The following is a 22,981-nucleotide window of genomic DNA, read 5'->3' as shown; positions in this document are numbered from 1 at the left end:
AAGGAATCTGGTCCCTTTAAATCCAGCAAAGGGAGGCTATGGAACATGGAGTTGTCAAAATAGAAGCCACTTCCTGTTTTGATTTTCCTCAGGGTTTCGCCTGCAATATCAGTTCTGTTATACTCACAGACAATATTTTGACAGTTTTGGAAACTTTAGAGTGTTTTCTATCCAATACTGATAATAATATGCATATATTAGCAACTGAGACTGAGGAGCTGGCCGTTTACAATGGGCACCTTTTCATCCAAGCTACTCAATACTGCCCCTGCAGCCATAAAAAGTTAATTAATTAGAATAATATTATGGTGTTTCTTTTCCAAGAAAAACAAAAAACCCTTTGGGTTTCTGTTAGGATGGAAAGGAAAATATGGCGCTGTACAAGATGATGGTCGGGAGTAGGCTACAGTACTGGGCTATTTAGCTAAAGAATCCTTGTGTTGTGCAGGCACGCAAGAGACCGGGGTTCAATTCCCTGACGGGGTCCTTGTAAATAAGAATTTGTTCTTAACTGACTTGCCTAATTAAATAGAGGTTACACTAAGAGCATAACATTTCTACATCCTAATTGTAGTCTAACCAATAACCAAATGGAGATTCAGTGAAAATAAAAAATCTCATTTTATCAAGATCAAGATTTATCAAGACCTGTCCCCATTCTTGTCTCAGGGCAGCGCGAAACGGTGCTAAATTAGTTGTAGGCTATTGCTTCAAATCCTATTGCTTCTGACTTCAATATGCTCTTTAAATAAATAAGACCAACACCATTTTTAACAGCATATTACTCAACACTAGTGAGACTCATGTCGCCTATGGCCTACCTTGGCCTAGGACTACAGTATATCGGAAAAAAAAATTGTTCAATGACATGACCGCAAATAATTACATATGGGTCGGTATCGAACTTGCGTGTCGGTATCGAACTTGCATCTGAAACAACGCATTTTGCATTGTGATGCAGTGTCTTAGATTGCTGTGCCAATCGGGAGGGCTAGTATAATACTGTACATGATGTCCAGGTTAGGATAACTGAAACATTTCCTTATTAAAAAGACTATCAGAAAGAATGTTGATACTTTTAGTGGACCAACCACTGTACCCTTACCACCTGGGGGAGGCCCATCAGGAAGTCCAGGATCCAGTTGCAGAGGGAGTTGTTTAGTCCCAGGGTCCTTTGCTTAGTGAACAGCTTTGAGGGCACTATGGTGTTGAATGCTGATCTGCAGTCAATGAATAGCATTCTCACATGGGTGTTCCTTTTGTCCAAGTGTGAAAGGGCAGTGTGGAGTGTAATAGAGATTGCATCATCTGTGGATCTGTTGGTGCGGTATGCAAATTTAAGTGGGTCTAGGGTTTCTGGGAAAATGATGTTGATGTGAGCCATGACCAGCCTTTCAAAGCATTTCATGACTACAGACGTGAGTGCTACGGGTCGATAGTCATTTAGGCAGGTTACCTTAGTGTTCTTGGGCACAGGAACTATGGTGGTCTGCTTGAAACATGTTGGTATTACAGATACAGACAGGGAGAGGTTGAAAATGTCAGTGAACACACTTGCCATTGTTTATACAAGTTTTTCTTTAGAATGTCGAAATAAACATGTTTCCAATCCCCATATCACACACTCACAGACTGAAATCATATGTGTGTAGGCCAGGGATGGGAAACTTTGATGGGGATGGGGGCCACAAGAAATCTGATCTCATCATGAGGGGTGGCAGTTTCTCGTGGCCACACATTGCGAGGAAAGCATTTTAGTGGCCCCCCTCTTGACAGCAGAGATAAATGTTAACATTTTTAGATTCATTTTGTGCAATTCTACACATTTTGCCATGGGTTGTAGAAAACAATGTTGCAGTTTTAAAGCAAGTTAGCTGCAATTCTACATATTTTGTCACAGGGCAGATAGAAGATTTAGCAAGTTTATAACAAATTTCATGCAATTCTACTCATTTTGCCATGGGGCGGAGAGAAGAATTAGCTATTTTACAGCTCATTTCCTGCAATTCTACACATATTGGCATAGACTGGAGAGAAATGTTTGCTGTTTTTAATATGATAGCTGAGTGAGACTGACTAACAAAATCAATGGGGGCCCACCCGGCTGGTAATTCGAGCATGATAACAAGTTTAGATAGCTGGCAGTTAAACTAACTTAGCCATCTAAAACATGTAACGATCTTCGTCTTCATCGGATGAGGAGTAGGAAGGATCGGACCAAAACGCAGTGTGGTAAGTGTCCATGATTATTTATTATACCAGAACACGAAAATACAAAATAACAAAGTGTAAGAATGTAAGAAATGAAAATCGAAACAGTCCTGAAAGGTGAAAACACAAAACAGGAAACAACTACCCACAAACCCCAGGTGGGAAAAGGCTACCTAAGTATGGTTCTCAATCAGAGACAACGATAGACAGCTGCCTCTGATTGGGAACCATACCAGGCCAAACGCATAGAAAAGAAAACATAAAAACATAAAAAAAACAACAGAGAATGCCCACCCCAACTCACGCCCTGACCAAACCAAAATAGAGACATAAAAAAGGAACTAAGGTCAGGGCGTGACAGACTGACTATTGGTGACTACATAACAAGAGAAAAGTTGCTGATGCACAACCAAATTTCGAAATTGCACCTTGTGTATTCTACTATTCTAACTCGCAACTGTAAATTGAGACCCGGCTGAGTACCCTAAAAATATATCAGAGGGCGGGCTGTCAGTTGCCCATCCCTGGTGTAGGCCTACGTTGTACAATCAATTAGTGGGAGAGAGCCTCAAATATACCATTAATTTGTATATATCCAATATATACATAAATTGCAGCAAAGTTTAGTCACGTTTGTGCGGGTTAAACAAAAACACTCTAATTATTTGTTGACAATAGAGCCCACCACAATTCAGGTGATGGCTGCAGGATGAAGTTGGTGAAGAGCAACTGCAAAAACTTTCCATCGACTGCAGTCAAAACTTCATGATCTTTGACCACATTATTTTTTGGCAAGTTCATGCAGTCTATGGCTGTGGTCCAAACACTTAAAAAGACACATCCTCATCCATTTACCCTCGCCTTATGCCCTTGGGGGAAATCCCAGTCGCCATCTTGGAGGTTGGTCCAAATGATTATCCAAGCAAGGGAAGTTTGCAACATAAGCCCCTCAGCCCTCGTTTTTAGTCGGCTTTGCGAGTGTACAATTATGTTCACTCCGGGACCTGAAACTCCCCATAATTCAATTTGCAACGATTGTACATCCGCTAAGAAAAGTCAGAAAAACTTAAAAACAACATCAATGGAGAAGTCAACATAGTGTGAGTAAAAACGAATGCAAATAAGTTCGAAATTGTGCTACTAATGCACATGATGATGGCACAAACACGTCTGGTAAAAAGTAAATGTTTTTGTTTGGTTATCTTTTGGAAATTGTAGAAATAAAAATGTTCCTTCTTCAGAAGTTCCAGATAGGCAGGCTAATGTTAATTAGCTAATTAATTTGCTAGATATCATACAGTAGGCATATATTAATAACTAAGGTGGCTGAAAAAAACAATCATTGCGGGATGAACGAGTGACAAATTTCCAGCCAAGGGTGCTCCATTTAAAAATCATTCCTTCCTCCCTTGCCCTGCAAATGTATCCTCGTCAGACGTCATCAGAAGTGTCCACTTAATTTGAGGGATGGGGTGTGTCTTTTAAGTGTTTGGACCGCAGCCCCAATGAAGACCCAAGTCAGACAATTTTACATCCATAATGCAACACGCATTGAAAAGTGGTGACCATTGACTTGGCAAAAGTGATCCACTCGAACGCCCCCAATCATTTTAACTTCTTAAAAGGATTGCCGTTCTGTCAACGGGACAGTTGTAAATCATGCAGCGCATTATGCCAAGATCTCAGATTTTAGAGAAACAACAAACGTTGGTATATATATCTTATATCGTCTGAAATCTTAAATTCTTGTCAATATAACTGAACTGTCCAATTTAAAGTAGCTTTTACTTCAGCAAAATGCCATGCTATTGTTTGAGGGGAGCTACTAACAACAAAACACTTTTTTCAACACGATAGGTTGAAGGTGAAATGTGTACTTATATTCTGAAATCTTGCTCTGATTTATCATCCAAAGGGTCCCAGAGATATCATGAAGTGTCATTTTGTTAGATAAAATCCTTTTTCATATCCTAAAAATGTCCATATAGCACGCACGATCGATTTTGTATTTCCACTTGTTGAATTTGCAAAGAAAGGAATATGTGAAAATCATACCTTAAACGTTGTTTGAACGAGTCAAATCACGTTCATATCTATTCCTCAGAGATGATAGAAGGTAACAAGACTTCATTATTTTAATTAGGGGTGTAGTACATCCTATATGACACCATATTTGGTCAGAGAGCGACGTCTTTATGGCACGCCGATGATGTGGGCGGCCATCACTTGAATGACTGTATCTTTGTCAAATAAGCACCAATTGGGGGTCAAACAATGCTAGCTGGATAGCCAATGAGCTGGGCATTACGGGAGTATCCGGAAACCATGTATATGTTGTAAAATGTAGGTACTAACCTTGTACGACAGCATGCCTTATAATTTTGGGGTTATAATTCAGGGTTACGAAGTTAGGAAAACTGGTTGTTTTGCAAATGTTGAACTTATAATATGACTACTAATACTTGGAAAGCTAAATCAAAGTCCAAGTATACAGATTTGACAATATTCTTGCAGAAAAATTGAATACGAATGTGAATGACTTTTTCACGATTTGCCCAAATGTACCTGGGGACTTCACACTAAAAGTCTTGACGATCAGTCATAATCCAAGAAATCCATCTGAAACTTTGCACATGCACTGCTGCATTCTAGTGGACACTATCGGAATTACAACTAGAGTGATGGCTATAACAGTGACATTTCTCTTGCATTTCAAAGATGGTGGTAAAAAAATACTGGTTGTTTTTTCTTTGTATTTTCTTCTACCAGATCTATTGTGCTATATTCTCCTACATTCAATATTCTCCACATTTCCACAAACTTCAAAGTATTTCCTTTCAAATGGTACCAAGCATATGCATATCCTTCAGGGCATGAGCTACAGGCAGTCAGATTTGGGCATGTGATTTAGGCGAAAATTGAAAAAAAGGCGGCTATCCCTAAAATGTTTATTGCTTCTACTTGCCATTATCATTCAACTGATAATACGAACAAAAATGTTGCTAACATATGATGGGGGTCCCTGGGAAAGAAAAGTTTGAAAACCCCTGGCTCAAGAAAATATCACGTCTCACCTTTCAAGTCCTTCCTTGAGTTTCATGAGTAGTTAACTGCAGGGTTTGAAATCACGTGATATATTCTACTTCCAACCCCGAGACGCCATTTTGGAGGAAAGTTTGGAATTTTCTGTCACAGGAAGAAAAGGAGGGACACCAGAAGAAGTTTGAGTCGAAGGAATACAAATGTATTTGCCGAGAAAATGTACGAAGGATACGTTTACGAAACTGTGTGTGTGAATAAGTCGCGGAGGCACGGCCTGAGTTTACATGCGCCACTGAACTGGATTTAGAGTTTGAGTAATTTTAAAGCCCGCACTGCCTGCAAGCTTCGTTGGACACCAATGCATGCACGGATTGACTGGTTTTAGCCGACTGAACACGCGTTTCTCTACTTTCTATGGATTTTAACGGGCATTTGGACCTAGTTAGAAAAATACCAACCATTGCATATGTGGTGTCGTCACCTCTTTGCCGCTGTCAGGTTCAAGAAGTGCAGCTGTCAGCGAGCTGGTCGCGTTTTTAGTTTGTACCCGAACGCCCTCTCAAATGTTACTGTCGTTTCTCATTTTGTAGCACAGTAACATATTTTCAATTGACAGTTCGTGGGCAAAATTAAAGCGGAACTTGTGGTTTCATTGCAGAGATGTTCATACCCTTTGGATACCAGGAGAGTGAACGTGTTCTATTATATTGCGTGTAACATTAACATTTATCTGCGCGCGACTGGTGAAAGAGCTAGCTGGCTAGCAAGCTACATATTGTCTCGAGACTGCCTAATCATGCCAGTACGAAAGAAAGGTAAGCGGCTTTAATCTAATTGTAGCTAACTGCCAGTTATGCATACTTACCAATATAAACTAGCTGTTATTAGGTAGGTAGTAACTGGAAATAACCATTATGAAATAGGTCCTGTCAATATATTTAGCAAGAAACGAACTAGTTTCCTAGTTGCCCTCAAGTTCTGACGGAAAAGAAGCCACAAAAAGAACCAAGTTGCTTGTAAGTTGCACTTGGCTTGCAAAATACTTCTAAATTGGCTGGCTAGCGCTAACGTTAACGTTCGATATGTACTGTAGCTATACCGTTTCCCAAGCTTTCCTTTTCCATAAAGTAGCATAATGATTGACTCTGTTACATTGCTCAACTAGCTACAATTTCTTCGTGTAACATATCTTCCAATTTTAACAAATTGTAGCCAGTATCTCAATCAAATGTAATCGCGTTAAACTGTTTGCTCAACTATTCAACTTCTCAAGTCCATGCAGCCAATTAATAGTTGGAGCCCTTCAATTGTAACAATTTACAGCAGCTACTGGACCAATATGGTTACAATTTAAAAGGCCAATTTACTGACAACTTTTTGAGTCAAGATGCGTTATTCTTTTGAATGGTAAATTGCTAGCGTTTTGGCCATGGGATATACGTCTTACCTAACACATTCTGATTGTCCAGATGCACAGCGAGCCCTGTCACTCTTGGAGGAATATCGCACTAAACTTAACCACACTGAGGACTGGCAACTGAGACTCTCCATCCAGAGGGTCATTGACATCTTCCAGAGTAACCTTTTCCAGGCACTCATAGGTAAGTGTACAGATGTCATTTTCACCTTTATTCATCTTGCTTTTGAGATATTGGGTCATCTATTGTTAACCTTGTGTTTATCACGTCTAATGTTGAAGGCCTAATGGGCTATTCCATGCCAGCAGGAGTGGAATTTTTTGGGAGTATTGCAGGTTCTGGCAATTCTCACATAAATCCTTTCTTCCAATGAAGTTTCTTTTAAATGCAATTCTAGTCTTAATTTTGACAGTTTGTTGCAACAGTAATGTTTTTGTCTTTTAGCAGTAAATCTAGATCTTTTTGCCTGTATTGGTTATACTCTACCATTAAAATTGTGATTTAGAGGCACCGTGCTGCTAAGTCATCTCAAGGGAGGGGTTCGGTATGAAATTACACCCTTCTAAATGTGCTGGGTGGTACCACCTCAAGGCTCACGTTAAAAGCAGGTGACTGCGTGCCTTATTTGACACAATGGTCTTGGTAAGTGGAGTGTGCCAATATATTTTGCGTGATGCTTCCTTGACAAGACAACTGACACAGCATGTTACACAACATTCAAAGTAACATGCTGACCTCACCGCTTGAGTTACATAATAAATGTATACATGGACTACTGTTCAAAAGTTTGGGGTCACTCCTTGTTTTTGAAAGAAAAGCACTTTTTTTTGTCCATTTAAAATAACATCATTGATCAGAAATAAAGTGTAGACATTGTTAATGTTGTAAATTACTATTGTAGATGGAAACGGCAGATTGTTTATATTTTTTTTGTTTAATGGATATGAAAATCTACATAGCTGTACAGAGGCCCATTATCAGCAACCATCACTCCTATGGCAGGTTGTGTTAGATAATCCATGATTATCATTTTAAATGGCAAATTGGTCATTAAAAAACAATTTTGCAATTATCTTAGCACAGTGGAAAACTGTTGTGCGGATTAAAAAAGCAATAAAACTGACCTTTAGGCTAGAGGTTGACCGATTAATTAGGGCCGATTTCAAGTTTTCATAATCGGAAATCGGTATTTTTGGACACCGATTTGGCCAATTTTTTATTTAGTCTTTATTTAACTAGGCAAGTCAGTTAAGAACACATTCTTATTTTCAATGACGACATAGGAACAGTGGGTTAACTGTCTCATTCAGGGGTAGAGCGACAGATTTTTACCTTGCCAGCTCGGGGGAGATTCAATCTTGCAACCTTACAGTTAACTAGTCCAACGCTCTAACCACCTGATTACATTACATTGCACTCCACGAGGAGACTGCCTGTTTGGCGACTGAAGTAAGCCAAGATAAGTTGCTAGCTAGCATTAAACTTATCTTATAAAAAACAATCAATCAATCAATCATAATCACTAGTTAACTACACATGGTTGATATTACTAGTTTATCTAGCGTGTCCTGCGTTGCATATAATCGATGCAGTGCGTATCGTTGCTCCAATGTGTACCTAACCATAAACATCAAAGCCTTTCTTAAAATCAATACACAGAAGTATATATTTTTAAACCTTCATATTTAGCTAATAGAAATCCATGTTAGCAGGCACTTTTAACCAGGTGAAATTGTCTCTTCTCTTGCGTTCATTGCACGCAGAGGCAGTGTATATGCAACAGTTTGGGCCGTCTATGACTTAACATTGAAGGTTGTGCAATGTAACAGGAATATTTAGATTTATGGATGCCACCCATTAGATAAAATACGCAACGGTTCCGTATTTCACTGAAAGAATAAACACTTTTTTTTCGAGATGATAGTTTCTGGATTCGTCCATATTAACCTGTTACCCCCTACTTTTTCGAACATTCTGTTAAAAATCGCGCAACATTTCAGCGCCCTGCTGTTCATGCCAGGAATATAGTATATGCATATGATTAGTATGTGTGGATAGAAAACACTCAGACGTTTATAAAACTGGTTAAATCACGGCTGTGACTATAACAGAACGTGCGTTTCATCGAAAAGCACAGGAAAATCTGATCACTGAAAATTGGAAAATATATCAATGCGCCACTTTCATGTATTGTCTATGGGAAAGCAAATGATCTGGAGCCGAGATTGCAATTCCTACAGCTTCCACACGATGTCAGCAGTCTTGTCATTTGTGGTCCTTCTGTAGCTCAGTTGGTAGAGCATGGCGCTTGTAACGCCAGGGTAGTGGGTTCGATTCCCGGGACCACTCATACGTAGAATGTATGCACACATGACTGTAAGTTGCTTTGGATAAAAGCGTCTGCTAAATGGCATATATATATATATATATATATTTGCCTAGGCTTTGTTTCTTGGTCAAACGAAGAAGAGAGCCCATTTCTTCAGGTCTCCGACCGGATATTTTGGTTGAGATTTACCCGGACATTATTTCCAGACGTACCCCTATAGAATATACATCGCCTCGTGATCAATTTGATCGCTTATTAACGTTTACTAATACCTAAAGTTGCATTACAGAAGTATTTCGAAGTGTTTTGGGAAAGTTTATCGTCGACTTTTTTAATAAAAAAAAAATGACGTTACAAGACGCTATTTTTTTTCGTTTATCACAGTCTTCATATATCGATATCTAGGCTATATCCATATATATGGACCGATTTAATTGAAAAGAATACCCAATAGTGATTGTGGGACATCTAGGAGTGCCAACAAAGAAGATGGTCAAAGGTAATGAATGTTTTATTTGTGCGATTTGTGTAGCGCCGACTATGCTAATTATTTTGTTTACGTCTTTTGGGGTGTTACATGCTAATCTGATAATAGCTTCTCATGCTTTCGCCGAAAAGCATTTAAAAAATCTGACTTGTTGCCTGGATTCACAACGAGTGTAACTTTAATTCAATACCCTGCATGTGTATTTTAATGAATGTTTGAGTTTTAACTAGTACTATTAGCATTTAGCGTAGTGCATTTGCATTTCCAGATGTCTAGATGGGACGCCTGCGTGTCAGGTAGGAGCAAGAGGTTAATGACCTAAGGCTCGTATTTCTGGGTGTTGTCATGTTATAACTAAGACTAAGATTTGATAGAGCAGTCCGACTGAGCGGTGGTAGGCAGCAGCAGGCTCGTAAGCATTCATTCAAACAGCACTTTCGTGCATTTGCCAGCAGCTGTTTATGACTTCAAGCCTATCTACTCCCGAGATTAGGCTGGTGTAACTGATGTGAAATGGCTAGCTAGTTAGCGGAGTGTGCGCTAATAGCATTTCAAAAGTCACTTGCTCTGCATGGGTAACGCTGCTTCGAGGGTGGCTGTTGTCGTTGTGTTCCTGGTTCGAGGAGAGGGATGGAAGCTATACTGTTGGCAATACTAAAGTGCCTATAAGAACATCCAATAGCCAAAGGTTAATGAAATACAAATGGTATAGAGAGAAATAGTCCTATAATAACTACAACCTAAAACTTCTTACCTGGGAATATTGAAGACTTAAGTTAAAAGGAACCACCAGCTTTCATATGTTCTCATGTTCTGAGCAAGGAACTTAAATGTTAGCTTTCTTACATGGCACATATTGCACTTTTACTTCTCCAACACTTTGTTTTTGCATTATTTAAACCAAATTGAACATGTTTCATTATTTACTTGAGGCTAAATTGATTTTATTGATTTATTATATTAAGTTAAAATAAGTGTTCATTCAGTATTGTTGTAATTGTCATTATGACAAAAACATCTGCTGATTAATCGGTATCGGCTTTTTTTGTTCCTCAAATAATTGGTATCGGTGTTTTAAAATCATAATCGGTCGACATCTACTTTAAACTAGTTGAGTATCTGGAGCATCAGCATTTGTGAGTTCGATTACAGGCTCAAAATGGCCAGAAACAAGATACTTTCTTCTGAAACTCGTCAGTCTATTCTTGAAATGGTTTTTCCGTGAAAGAAATTGCCAAGAAACTGAAGAACTCGTAGAACTACTCCCTTCACAGAACAGCGCAAACTGGCCCTAACCAGATTAGAACGGGTGGGAGGCCCCGGTGCACAACTGAGCAAGAGGACAAGTACATTAGTGTTTAGTTTGAGAAACAGACTCAACTGGCAGCTTCCTTAAATAGTACCCGCAAAACACCAGTCTCAACATCAACAGTGAAGAGGTGATTCCAGGATGCTGATATCTCACATTAAAGTGTAACTCTCAAATCCAATTTTAGCCTTCGACAAAATAAAACAACTTTTTTTTAATGCTTTAATGACCTACAGTGCCTTGCGAAAGTATTCGGCCCCCTTGAACTTTGCAACCTTTTGCCACATTTCAGGCTTCAAACAAAGATATAAAACTTTTTTTTTTGTGAAGAATCAACAACAAGTGGGACACAAACATGAATTGGAACGACATTTATTGGATATTTCAAGCTTTTTTACAAATCAAAAACTGAAAAATTGGGCGTGCAAAATTATTCAGCCCCCTTAAGTTAATACTTTGTAGCGCCACCTTTTGCTGCGATTACAGCTGTAAGTCGCTTGGGGTATGTCTCTATCAGTTTTGCACATCGAGAGACTGAATTTTTTTCCCATTCCTCCTTGCAAAACAGCTCGAGCTCAGTGAGGTTGGATGGAGAGCATTTGAACAGCAGTTTTCAGTTCTTTCCACAGATTCTCGATTGGATTCAGGTCTGGACTTTGACTTGGCCATTCTAACACCTGGATATGTTTATTTTTGAACCATTCCATTGTAGATTTTGCTTTATGTTTTGGATCATTGTCTTGTTGGAAGATAAATCTCCGTCCCAGTCTCAGGTCTTTTGCAGACTCCATTAGGTTTTCTTCCAGAATGGTCCTGTATTTGGCTCCATCCATCTTCCCATCAATTTTAACCATCTTCCCTGTCCCTGCTGAAGAAAAGCAGGCCCAAACCATGATGCTGCCACCACCATGTTTGACAGTGGAGATGGTGTGTTCAGGGTGATGAGCTGTGTTGCTTTTACGCCAAACATAACGTTTTGCATTGTTGCCAAAAAGTAAAATTTTGGTTTCATCTGCATCTGCACCTTCTTCCACATGTTTGGTGTGTATCCCAGGTGGCTTGTGGCAAACTTTAAACAACACTTTTTATGGATATCTTTAAGAAATTGCTTTCTTCTTGCCACTCTTCCATAAAGGCCAGATTTGTGGAATATACGACAGATTGTTGTCCTATGGACAGAGTCTCCCACCTCAGCTGTAGATCTCTGCAGTTCATCCAGAGTGATCATGGGACTATTGGCTGCATCTCTGATCAGTCTTCTCCTTGTATGAGCTGAAAGTTTAGAGGGACGGCCAGGTCTTGGTAGATTTGCAGTGGTCTGATACTCCTTCCATTTCAATATTATCGCTTTCACAGTGCTCCTTGGGATGTTTAAAGCTTGGGAAATCTTTTTGTATCCAAATCCGGCTTTAAACTTCTTCACAACAGTATCTCGGACCTGCCTGGTGTGTTCCTTGTTCTTCATGATGCTCTCTGCGCTTTTAACGGACCTCTGAGACTATCAGAGTGCAGGTGCATTTATACGGAGACTTGATTACACACAGGTGGATTGTATTTATCATCATTAGTCATTTAGGTCAACATTGGATCATTCAGAGATCCTCACTGAACCTCTGGAGAGAGTTTGCTGCACTGAAAGTAAAGGGGCTGAATAATTTTTGCACGCCCAATTTTTCAGTTTTTGATTTGTTAAAAAAGTTTGAAATATCCAATAAATGTCGTTCCACTTCATGATTGTGTCCCACTTGTTGTTGATTCTTCACAAAAAAAATAGTTTTATATCTTTGTTTGAAGCCTGAAATGTGGTAAAAGGTCGCAAAGTTCAAGGGGGCCGAATACTTTCGCAAGGCACTGTATGTCAATTTCTATGTATAAAATCGGTCATATCATTAAAAGTAATTGTGATGTTTGAAGAGTATATAATGTACTTCTTGAAATTCAAAGGTTAATTTTGAGATTCATATTTTTAATGTTGAAAAAATGTATGATTTTTATTTTCTTCAGATGTTCGAGCACACTATATGGAATATATTGACATCAAGATGTTGACTGTCATGTACAGATCATAAGGTGTAACAGGAGGCATGTAAAAAGGGACTAAAATGGCCAGTTTCATCATGATATTCTCAAATGGCTTGTGATATAAATGTAAAAAGCATGTCAAAAACCATGTCAAACATCCATCCTCCCAATGTTAGAATTGCCAGAATAGTCTGAGATAACATAAATATTTTCTGCTCCCACGCCAGTCAACCATCAAGCACTATGATGAAACTGTCTCATGAGAACCGCCACAGAAAATGAAGACCCAGAGTTACCTCAGCTTCAGGCCGGTAAACTAATGAAATTGCAGCCAAAATAAATGCTTTGGAGTTCTAGTAACAGACGTCTCAACGTCAACTGTTCAGAGGAGACTACGTGACCCAGGCCTTCATGGTCAAATTGCTGCAAAGAAACCACAACTAAAGGACACTAATAATAAGAGACTTGCTAGGGCCAAGAAACACGAGCAACGGACGATCTCCGCATGTGTGGTTCCCACCGTAAAGCATGGAGGATTGCTGGTGACACTGTCAGTGATTTATTTAGAATTCAAGGCATACTTTTTTTGGCTATTTTTTTTTCTTCATGTCATCACTGCAACTCCCGTACGGACTCGAGAGGCAAAGGTCAAGAGCCATGCGTCTTCCAAAACATGACCCAACCAAGCCGCACTGCTTCTTGACACATTGCCCGCTTAATCCAGAAGCCAGCCACACCAATGTGTCGGAGGAAACACCATACACTTGGCGACCGTGTCAGCGTGCATGCGCCCGGCCTGCCTCAGGAGTCGCTAGAGCACGGTGGGACAAGGACATCCCTGCCGGCCAAACCCTCCCCTAACACAGACAACGCAGCCCCATGTGTCTCCTGGTTGTGGCCCGGCTGCGACATAGCCTGGACTCGAAACAGGATCTCTAGTGGCACAGCTAGCAACTGCAATGTAATGATTCAAGCACACTTAACTAGCATGGCTATCACAGCATACTGCAGCGATACGCCATTCAATCTGGTTTGCGCTTAGTGGGACTATCATTTGTTTTTCAACAGTACAATAACCCAACACACCTCCAGGCTGTGTAAGGGCTATTTGACCAAGAAGGAGAGTGATGGATTGCTGCATCAGATGACCTGGCCTCTACAATTACTTGACCTCAACCCAATTGAGATGGTTTGGGTTAAGTTGGAATGCTGAAAAGCAGCCAACAAGCGCTCCGCATATGTGAGAACTGCTTCAAGACTGTTGGAAAAGCATTCCAGTTGAAGCTGGTTGAGAGAATGCCAAGAGTGTGCAAAGCTGTCAAGGCAAATTTTCTAAAATACAAATATATTTTGAATTTAACACTTTTGGTTACTACATGTTTCCATATGTTTTTGATGTCTTCACTATTATTCTACAATGTAGAACATGTAAAAATGTGACCGACTGGGACAAATTGGTCTTATGTTCCAAAATTGGATTTCTTTTAATTTTGATTTATTTTAACTTTATTTTAATTTTTATTAGCTAAAAGTAGACTTTGCTACCAAATGGTATATCATACACTACAGTTGAGGAACAATGGAAAGTAATTTTGCTTTGATAGTTGATCAACTTGTTAACTCACTTTTGAGAATGCCTTTTGAGTCTTTTGGTACTACTACTGGAGAGCCCTTTGTCTACACCCATACAGCATTGTTCACACCCTCTTAAGCCCCACCCATCGGTTTTAAGGTTGCTTTGAGTGTTCTAAATTGCTAGCTACTTGGACATCTATGTGAGCAAGAACAGCACACTGAACATTACTCGCCCTTACAGAGCTGGTTAAGCATGTTATCTAGAGCATTAGTGACTGCAACTGTGTTGTCAGGTTGTCCATTCATAAATTCAGAGCGTGCATTGGACACTCTGGCCGAGGAGGTAGGGTTGATCTGAAAGTTCTGACCTCACAATGCCAGTCAAGCACCTAAGCGAACTGGCTAACATTGGCAAGTTTGCTTCCAGACACCATCATGAGAGAACACCCCACTGACCATTTTACTCACCTTAGCAGAGCTGGTTAGGTTGTTTTCATCTTAATCAGTGCGTTGGATAACATGAACTGTGCTGCTGGCAACAATTTAATTACACTTTTTTTGCCAATGTTTACTGACACAGGCCATATTCAACGGGTGTTCGTGAATTCCTCAGTTATTCTGTGCTCTGGCACACTCAGACAAGTCTTTTGTTAAGACGTAACTAGCTAGCTAAACAATGAACCATTATCCCAACTCATGTTACTACCCTCCATGAATCTGCAGGTAGCTAACCAACCAGGTTCAATGTTAGCTAGCTATAACTAGTCAAGCAAATACAGTGGGGCAAAAAAGGATTTAGTCAGCCACCAATTGTGCAAGTTCTCCCACTTAAAAAGATGAGAGGCCTGTAATTTTCATCATAGGTACACTTCAACTATGACAGACAAAATGAGAATTTTTTTTCAGAAAATCACATTAGGATTTAATGAATTTATTTGCAAATTATGGTGGAAAATAAGTATTTGGTTAATAACAAGTTTATCTTAATACTTTTATATACCCTTTGTTGGCAGAGGTCAAACATTTTCTGTAAGTCTTCACAAGGTTTTCACACACTGTTGCTGGTATTTTGGCCCATTCCCCCATGCAGATCTCCTCTAGAGCAGTGATGTTTGGGGCTGTTGCTGGGCAACATGGACTTTCAACTCCGTCCAAATATTTTCTATTGGGTTGAGATCTGGAGACTGGCTAGGCCACTCCAGGACCTAGAAATGGTTCTTACGAAGCCACTCCGTTGCCCAGGCGGTGTGTTTGGGATCATTGTCATGCTGAAAGACCCAGCCACGTTTCATCCCTTGCTGATGGAAGGAGGTTTTCACTCAAAATCTTACGATACATGGCCCCATTCATTCTTTCCTTCACACGGATCAGTCGTCCTGGTCCCTTTGCAGGTCTACAATTTGGTGCAGGTCTACAATTTTGTTTCTGGTGTCCTTTGACAGTTCTTTGGTCTTGGCTATAGTGGAGTTTGGAGTGTGACTGTTTGAGGTTGTGGACAGGTGTCTTTTATACTGATAACAAGTTCAAACAGGTGCCATTAATACAGGTAACGAGTGGAGGACAGAGGAGCCTATTAAAGAAGTTACAGGTCTGTGAGAGCCAGAAATCTTGCTTGTTTGTAGGTGACCAAATACTTATTTTCCACCATAATTTGCAAATAAATCCATAAAAAATCCTACAATGTGATTTACATTTTTTTTTTCTCATTTTGTCTGTCATAGTTGAAGTGTACCTATGATGAAAATTACAGGCCTCATATTTTTAAGTGGGAGAACTTGCACTATTGGTGGCTGACGAAATACTTTTTTGCCCAACTGTATGTCTAAGATTCAAAGAATAAGATCATACACATAACATTAGGAAGCGAGCTAACATTATCTAGCTAACAGTACACTTCATCTTGAAATACCGCTTTCTGTCAAATTAGAAATGTGTAATATCTAAAAATTTAGCTAGCGAGACTATCTTACCAAATACATAATGGTTGGCCGAGTCTCCTGTCGGATGCCATGGTTGCCCTTATTTTGAACCCGGAGACAGTGGAGAGCGTACAGAGCCCTGAACTCAACCCCATAGAACACCTTTGGGATTAATTTCAAGTTAGATGCGTTATTGTTAGCTAGCTAACAATACACTTTCAACTTGGCATTAGATTTATGCAGTTTTACTACGCGTTACATAAAAAAAAATAGTTTGACATACTGACCAGCTCAAATGGACAGAAGTGAGCTGTATGGCAGACCAATCCAATCATCACTTGGCATGTCCAGCCTACTCATGGCTAGCGGGAAGGTTGCTGTATTTTACTCTGGCTAAACCAACTAGGCTCGTAATTTAACAATTAATTAGTATTTACAGATGGCATACAGGTTTGTTATTAAGGCACATTAAAGTTCACATGTTTGAGAAGGCATTTCTGCCAAAAATGCATTTTGATAAAGTTTATTTTCAAATGGCACGACTGTGAAGTAGTAGCGCCTAGTTTCCTGAAAGGGTCACAAATAAAAACCCTTGAATGAGTAGGTGTCAACTTTCAGCTGGTGCCGTATATCCCTTCAGTAAGATTTGATTCCAAACACTGTTGTGATACATTTCAGTATTCTAAGGCAGTGGGGCTAGGCCTCGAGTTGGCATATTTAGCGTAGTATTTTTTTTATTTTTTATTTATTTATTTGTCCGGGCTTTCAATTTACTCTTAAAAGTTGTAATAGTAGAATGCACAAGGTGCAGTTTTGAAATTGGGTAGTGCATCAGTTTCTCTTGTCACGTCAGTCATTGCATACCTTACTTATAACAACTTGCCTATGTCGGCTAACATTTTATTTAGTTTTTTTTTTTCCTATAGATTTTCATTTGAGTCACTCAAATATCACATACATGGCACTGTATAAAATTGCAAGATAATGAGTTTTAAAATTGCAACACTTTCTTTGCACCCCATGACAAAATGTGTAGAATTAAAGAAAATACACTGTGACCAAAAGCATGTGGACGCCTGCTTGTCAAATCTGATTCAAAATGGGCGTTAATATGGAATTGGTCCCCCCTTTGCTGCTACAACCGCCTCCACTCTTCTGAGTGAACGTTTGGGAACCCCTGTTCTAAGGTACTGTCTTAGCTATTGCCCAATTTATTGGGCAATAGCTAAGACAGTACCTTAGAACTGGGGTGTAACTTGAATTACAGCCTAGTTTCTACTGGATACAATAGAAAATGGTTGTCCAAAGATGACATCCTGTATTGTACCCCCATGGCACCCTTCAGGTATAGGTATGTTAATGACCGCTATCTACATGTCATCTCAATGCCTCTGATGCTCTGATTGGTTTGGCAAGAGAGCAGACCGAGCTTGCCAAACAGGTCCATGCATCATGCATGTGTTTTAGCATGTCCTACCTGACTTGCATGCACTTTCAGCAAATGGATTATTAAAAATAAAAAACAGATACCTTATTTACATAACTATTCAGACCCTTTGAAATTGAGCTTGGGTGCATCATTTCCATTTGTCATCCTTGATGTTTCTACAACTTCATTGGAGTCCACTTGTGGTAAATTAAATTTATTGGACATGATTTGTAAAGGCACACACCTGTCTATATAAGGTCCCACAGTTGACCGTGCATGTCAGAGTAAAAACCAAGTCTTGAGGTCGAAGGAATTGTCTGTAGAGGACAGGATTGTGTTGAAGCACAGATGGGGGAAGGGTACCAAAAATGTCTTCTGAATTGAAGGTCCCCAAGAACAGTGGCCTCCATAATTCTTACATGGAAATAGCTTGGAACCACCAAGTGTCTTCCTAGAGCTGGCCGCTCGGCCAAACTGCAATCGGGGGAGAAGGGCCTTGGTCAAGGAGGTGACCAAGAACCCGATGGTCACTCTGACAGAGTTCCAGAGTTCCTCTGTGGAGATGGGAGAACCTTCCTGAAGGACAACAATCTGTACAGCACTCCAATCAGTGGCCAGATGTGAAAGGCACATAACAGCCCGCTTGGAGTTTGCTGAAAGACCATGAGAAACGAGATTCTCTGGTTTAATGAAACCGAGATTGAACTCTTTGGCCTGAAGGCCAAGCATCACGCCTGGAGGAAACCTGTCACCATCCCTACGGTGAAGTGTGGTGGCAGCATCGTGTGGACGTTTTTCAGTGGCAGGGAGACTAGTCAGGATTGTGGGAAATATAAACAGAGAAAAGTACGGAGATCCTTGACAAAAACCTGCCCCAGAGTGCTCAGGACCTCCGACTGGTGCGAAGGTTCATCTTCCAACAGGACATTGACCCTAAGCACACAGCCAAGACATCGCAGGAGTTGCTTTGGGCCAATTCTCTAAATGTCCTTGAGTGGCCAGGCCATAGCCTGGACTTGAACGCGATTGAACATCTCTGGAGATACCTGAAAATAGCTGTCCTAATCGCTCCCATCCAACTGACAGAGCTTGAGAGGATCTGCAGAGAAGAATGGGAGAAAGTATCCAAAATGTGTGCCACGCTTATAGCGTAATAGCAAAGACTTGAGGCTTTACTGCCAAAAGGTGATTCAACAATGTACTGAGTAAAGGGTTTGAGTACTTATGTAAATGTAATGTTTTTTTGTATTTAATTTTTAATGTCAACTTTTTGCTTGGTCATTATGGGCTTTTGTGTGTAGATTGCGTAAAAACAACAATTGAATCCATATTAGAATAAGGCTGTATTGTAACAAAGTGGAAGAAGTCAAGGGGTCTGAATACTCCAAATGCATTGTGTACACACACACACACACCTATTCCTTTTCATTTCAGCATTAGCTTCCCTCATACGCATGCATGCACACTGACACGCCACCATTTCTGAATGTTGCTTATGAAAAATAGATTGGTGCCACAGTTTGCAATCCACCCCCCCCCCCCATCCAAGATATGTATGCAGAGGGCCAGACAAAATGTAATCAGTCTGTTGACATGGTGATTACCACAAATCCTAATCCCCCTGCTGCTGATTTACCGCACTTTCACTGGATGAGAGGGTAGACCAAGAACAGAAAGAGTGGATTGCAGAGAGGAGAGAGGGTCAAGAATAGACAAAAGCAGAGAAATAGTCAACTAAGACTGCAGCCTCGGTGCCCAGTGTTTTCCATTAATTTGATTTTAATTAAAGGTCTCCCTTTAGGTTTGGCTTGTAGCCTCGTTAACATCCACTGATTTAGACATACAACCTCCATAATGTGTGATGGTAATAAGCATTTAATAAGCATTTAACAATCAGTACAATTTGGAATTTGGTTTGGCAGTTGACATTGTTCTGCATATGGTCTGTTGTGAGTCATGTCCCACAACCATTTATGAAGGCCTTACTGTTTGCATTCATCATGGTAATGTACAGCGTAACTTGGTTAGTTGAGCTGAGAACCACTTGCACAACGAGTGACTTTAATAGGCTGTAATCTGTCTCCTAGGTCTCTTAAGTGCTCAACTTCATAACATCAAGAGTCCTAATGGGTGTAGTCTTTAAAACAATGTTATCGGAAAATGTAACTTTCTATGGCGTACAGCCTTCAAAAGTAGATATGATTAGGCTATTCTTAACTCTTTTGATATGAATGGCAGTAACTGCGTGTTTATTAAAAGCTCCTGCCTAAGATAAAATCTAACAGGCTTGTACTGTGAAACAACGATCTTCCACAATGGTCCCATTTTTATTGGCTATCAATACAGTACTTTGTTTAAGGTCGGTCTTTAACCCATAGTCTTGTCCCCAGAGGGTTGAACAGAAAACAAGACCGGAACCTGGGAAACCAGCCGCACGAGACCAGCACATGAGCATTTGTTTTCACTGGCTTGATAGCTGTAGTGCAGTGACTGGTGGATGAAGGGGCCTTGTTTGACAGCAAAAAAAGTATTTTTAGTGCATTCGTTTGATCAACTCATGTAGGTGAAGTAGCTTAATCTTTCTCGTCAAGCTTGATCACAAAGTAGCCTGTAATTTGGACCTACTGTACCTAGGTGAATATTTTACTTAATTCTTAGGGCTGCAATCCCGTTAACTGGGTTGATATGACAACAGCCAGTGAAAGTGCAGAGTGCCAAATTCAAACAAATCTCATAATTAAAATTCCTCAAACATGCATGTATTTTATACTATTTTAAAGGTGATCTTGTTGTTAATCCCACCACATTTCAAATAAGCTTTACAGCGAAAGCCCCACAAACGATTGTTAGGTCAGAGCCAAGCCACAGTAAAACACAGCCATTTTTCCAGTCAGAGAGGAGTCACAAAAAGCACAAATGGAGAAAATTAATCACTAACATTTGATCTTCATCAGATGACATAGGACTTCATGTTACATGATACATGTATGTTTTGTTCGGTAAAGTGCATATTTATATAAAAAACTTTTCCTTATACATTGGTGCGTTATGTTCACTAGTTCCAAAAACATCCGGTGATATTGCAGAGCCACATAATTTTACAGAAATACTCATAAATGTCGATGAAAATACAATTGTTAGACATAGAAATATACAGTGGGAAGAACAAGTATTTGATACACTGCCGATTTTGCAGGTTTTCCTACCATTTTATTGCATGCCATAAGTATTTGATCACCGACCAACCAGTAACAATTCCTGCTTTCACAGACCTGTTAGTTTTTCTTTAAGAAGCCCTCCTGTTCTCCACTCATTACCTGTATAAAAGATACCTGTCCACACACTCAATCAAACAGACTCCAACCTCTCCACAATGGCCAAGACCAGGGAGCTGTGTAAGGACATCAGGGATAAAATTGTAGAACTGCACAAGGCTGGGATGGGCTACAGGACAATAGGCAAGCAGCTTGGTGAGAAGTCAACAACTGTTGGTGCGAATTAGAATTAGAAATTAGAATTAGAAAATGGAAGAAGTTCAAGATGATGGTCAATCACCCTCGGTCTGGGGCTCCATGCAAGATCTCACCTCGTGGGGCATCAATGATCATGAGGAAGGTGAGGGATCAGCCCAGAACTACATGGTCAATGACCTGAAGAGAGCTGGGACCAGTCTCAAAGAACCATTAGTAGTAACACACTACGCTGTCATGGATTAAAATCCTGCAGCGCACGCAAGGTCCCCCTGCTCAAGCCAGGAGAAATGGGAGAAGGTCATGTGGTCTGATGAGACAAAAATGTAGCTTTTTGTTCTAAACTCCACTTGTTGTGTTTTGGAGGAAGAAGGATGAGTACAACCCCAAGAACACCATCTCAACCGGGAAGCATGGAGGTGGAAACATCATTCTTTGGGGTTGCTTTTCTGCAAAGGGGACAAGACGACTGCACCGTATTGAGGGGAGGATGGATGGGGCCATGTATCGCGAGATCTTGGCCAACAACCTCCTTCCCTCAGTAAGAGCATTGAAGATGGGTCGTGGCTGAGTCTTCCAGCATGACAACGACTTGAAACACACAGCCAGGGCAACTTAGGAGTGGCTCCGTAAGAAGCATCTCAAGGTCCTGGAGTGGCCTAGCCAATCTCCAGACCTGAACCCAATAGAACATCTTTGGAGGGAGCTGAAAGTCCGTACTGCCCAGCGACAGCCCCGAAACCTGAAGGATCTGGAGAAGGTCTGTATGGAGGAGTGTGCCAAAATCCCTGCTGCAGTGTGTGCAAACCTGGTCAAGAACTACAGGACACGTGTGATCTCTGTAATTGCAAACAGGTTTCTGTACCAAATATTAAGTTCTGCTTTTCTAATGTATCAAATACTTATGTCATGCAATAAAATGCAAATTAATTACTTTAAAATCATACAATGTGATTCTGGATGTTTGATTTAGATACAATCTCTCACAGTTGAAGTGTACCTATGATAAAAATTACAGACCTCTACATGCTTTGTAAGTAGGAAACACTGCCGATTTTGCAGGTTATCAATTACTTGTTCTCCCCAATGTATATACACTTCTCCTTAATGTAACCGCTGTAAGATTTCAAAAAAGCTTTACCATGCAATAATCTGAGTAGAGCTTTCAGACAACAAAGCAGCCAGAAAGATATCCGCCATATTGGGTAGTCAACATTAGTCATAAATAGCATTATAAATATTCACTTACCTTTGATCTTCATCAGAATTCACTCCCAGGAATCCCAGTTCCACATTAAATGTTTGATTTGTTTGATAATATCCATTTTTGTCCAAAGAGCTACTTTTGTTAGCACGTTTGGTGAACAAATCCAAAGTCACTGCTGGCAGACCTCTGACTCACTCCTCTCTCATTCGGTCCCAATTCACAGTAGAATGCTCAAACAAGTTTCTAAGGACGGTTGACATCTAGTGGAAGCCTTAGGAAGTGCAACAACCAATATCCCACTGTGTATTCAATAGGGGCTGTGTTGAAAAATCAACCAACCTCAGATTTACCACTTCCTGTTTGGATTTCTTCTCAGGTTTTTGCCTGCCTTATGAGTTCTGTTATACTCAGACATCATTCAAACAGTTTTAGGAACTTCAGTGTTTTCTATCCAATACTACTAACAATATACATATATTAGCAACTGTGACTGAGGAGCAGGCAGTTAACATTTACATTACATTTAAGTCATTTAGCAGACGCTCTTATCCAGAGCGACTTAC

The 22,981-nt window shown here is 40.1% G+C and overlaps 1 protein-coding gene across 25 annotated transcripts in view; it reads left to right on the top strand.

Annotated features, from left to right (window-relative positions):
- Positions 1-5,356: 5,356 nt before the first annotated feature.
- dlg1b (discs large MAGUK scaffold protein 1b) overlaps positions 5,357-22,981 on the top strand; it is a 234,999-nt gene continuing 217,374 nt past the window's right edge. For 17 of the 25 annotated variants that reach the window (XM_052477181.1, XM_052477179.1, XM_052477178.1 and 14 more), the window contains exons 1-2: positions 5,358-6,068; positions 6,723-6,854. In XM_052477181.1, the coding sequence (XP_052333141.1) occupies positions 6,050-6,068; positions 6,723-6,854 (151 nt within the window). In that variant the 5' untranslated portion in view covers positions 5,358-6,049. Of the gene's footprint in view, positions 6,069-6,722; positions 6,855-22,981 lie in introns of all 25 variants that reach the window. The other 8 variants (XM_052477168.1, XM_035800367.2, XM_035800366.2 and 5 more) reach the window with 2 other exon arrangements.

The sequence above is a fragment of the Oncorhynchus keta genome, chromosome 23, assembly GCF_023373465.1.
Source record: "Oncorhynchus keta strain PuntledgeMale-10-30-2019 chromosome 23, Oket_V2, whole genome shotgun sequence".
Lineage (NCBI taxonomy): Eukaryota > Metazoa > Chordata > Actinopteri > Salmoniformes > Salmonidae > Oncorhynchus > Oncorhynchus keta.
Note: the sequence above shows the minus strand (reverse complement) of the source record. Positions and strands in the feature narration are given on the sequence as shown.